Source organism: Papilio polytes, unplaced genomic scaffold (genome assembly GCF_000836215.1).
Source record: "Papilio polytes unplaced genomic scaffold, Ppol_1.0 DF824135.1, whole genome shotgun sequence".
Classification (NCBI taxonomy): domain Eukaryota; kingdom Metazoa; phylum Arthropoda; class Insecta; order Lepidoptera; family Papilionidae; genus Papilio; species Papilio polytes.
Genome location: NW_013525069.1, coordinates 1,324,839 through 1,326,009, shown reverse-complemented (window position 1 = coordinate 1,326,009; position 1,171 = coordinate 1,324,839). Strand labels below are relative to the sequence as shown.

The 1,171-nt window shown below is 34.3% G+C and overlaps 1 protein-coding gene across 1 annotated transcript; it reads left to right on the top strand.

The window, feature by feature from the left end:
• The first annotated feature begins 264 nt into the window (after nt 1-264).
• On the top strand, nt 265-1,027 carry LOC106112002. Its single transcript, XM_013294232.1, has 2 exons — nt 265-611; nt 753-1,027. Exons 1-2 carry the CDS (start codon nt 422-424, stop codon nt 1,025-1,027), a joined length of 465 nt encoding a protein of 154 aa, XP_013149686.1. The 5' UTR covers nt 265-421.
• Nucleotides 1,028-1,171: the final 144 nt, after the last annotated feature.

The following is a 1,171-nucleotide window of genomic DNA, read 5'->3' as shown; positions in this document are numbered from 1 at the left end:
AATCTTCTTGGCATTTCGTGTACGCTGCATGATTACTTTTTTGATAGTAAACATTTTATGATGTTATTATTGTGAAAAAACTTGTTATAGCAAATAATTGGCTGAAAAAAGGGTTTTTATAAATATTATATTATATTATGGAATACGATTTTTTTAATAACACGAGCAATCACAATTTATTATAATAAAAATAACATAACATAGAAAATCAAAGTAACCATAAAACATTATTGAGAATTGTTAATGATGTAAACTAGAATGAGTAAGCATATTTTCTTTTAGAAATCGTTACATGTACAAGTTCAATATCATCCAATCCAATTAGGACAGTTACGTTTGTTTGCGGAACGGAAAGCGAAACTTTCAGTCTGTTAGCGGACCATTTAGCGCCTCCCGCACGTCCCATGTCGCATAGACACAAATGTCATTGTCACATCACAGCTCGACGCGTAAACATAATATCCATAGGCGATATTGTTATTTTTTAAACATGAGTTATAAGTGTATTACGCTGTTTGTTACCTTATCGTTATTCGCAATATGCAGTGCTGCGTTAAGTGAACTCAATGTTATCGAAGGTAGAGGAAAGAAGAAGAAAATCGCTTTATTCGGTAAGTAAACATTATTTTTAAAACAGCTTTAATTACTTGTATTTTATAGTTATTTTTGTTGATTCAACTGACAGTAAATGATGAACGTTTAGAAGTCAAAGGGCTGAATTAAATAATTATTAAATATTGAATTATTTCCAGTGTACTGGGCAGATATTATAGTGAAGAAGATCTTCGTCCTAAAGTTGATATACGCCTTCGTTTTCTTCGTGGTCATCCACAAGGCGGGCTTCTTCCTCTCCTGGTTCATCAGCTACCTCAAGGAGCAGAAGAGAGATCATCATGAGCATCATCATGTTCCCCATCTCCACTATGAATACGGACCCCCGAATAGCTACGGACCCCCCAGCAGTTACGGACCCCCAAGCAGTTACGGACCCAGTGGCCCATACAGAAGAGAAAGCCACGGCATATAGCCGTAATTGACATTTTAATAGTTTTAATTATTTATTCTTAGATACGTACTAAATATAACTGAATTTACTGAAGGTTTTTCCGACTGAATAATTCAAATAAAAACACACTTATTTAAATATGATTATCTCTCTGGCACCTCTTTG

Bases quoted from the DNA above. Each gene is read 5' to 3' on its own strand.
- LOC106112002 (XM_013294232.1), top strand. From the start codon at position 422: ATGTCATTGTCACATCACAGCTCGACGCGTAAACATAATATCCATAGG. The intron at 612-752 runs GTAAGTAAACAT...AATTATTTCCAG, and splicing joins GAAGAAAATCGCTTTATTCG to TGTACTGGGCAGATATTATA.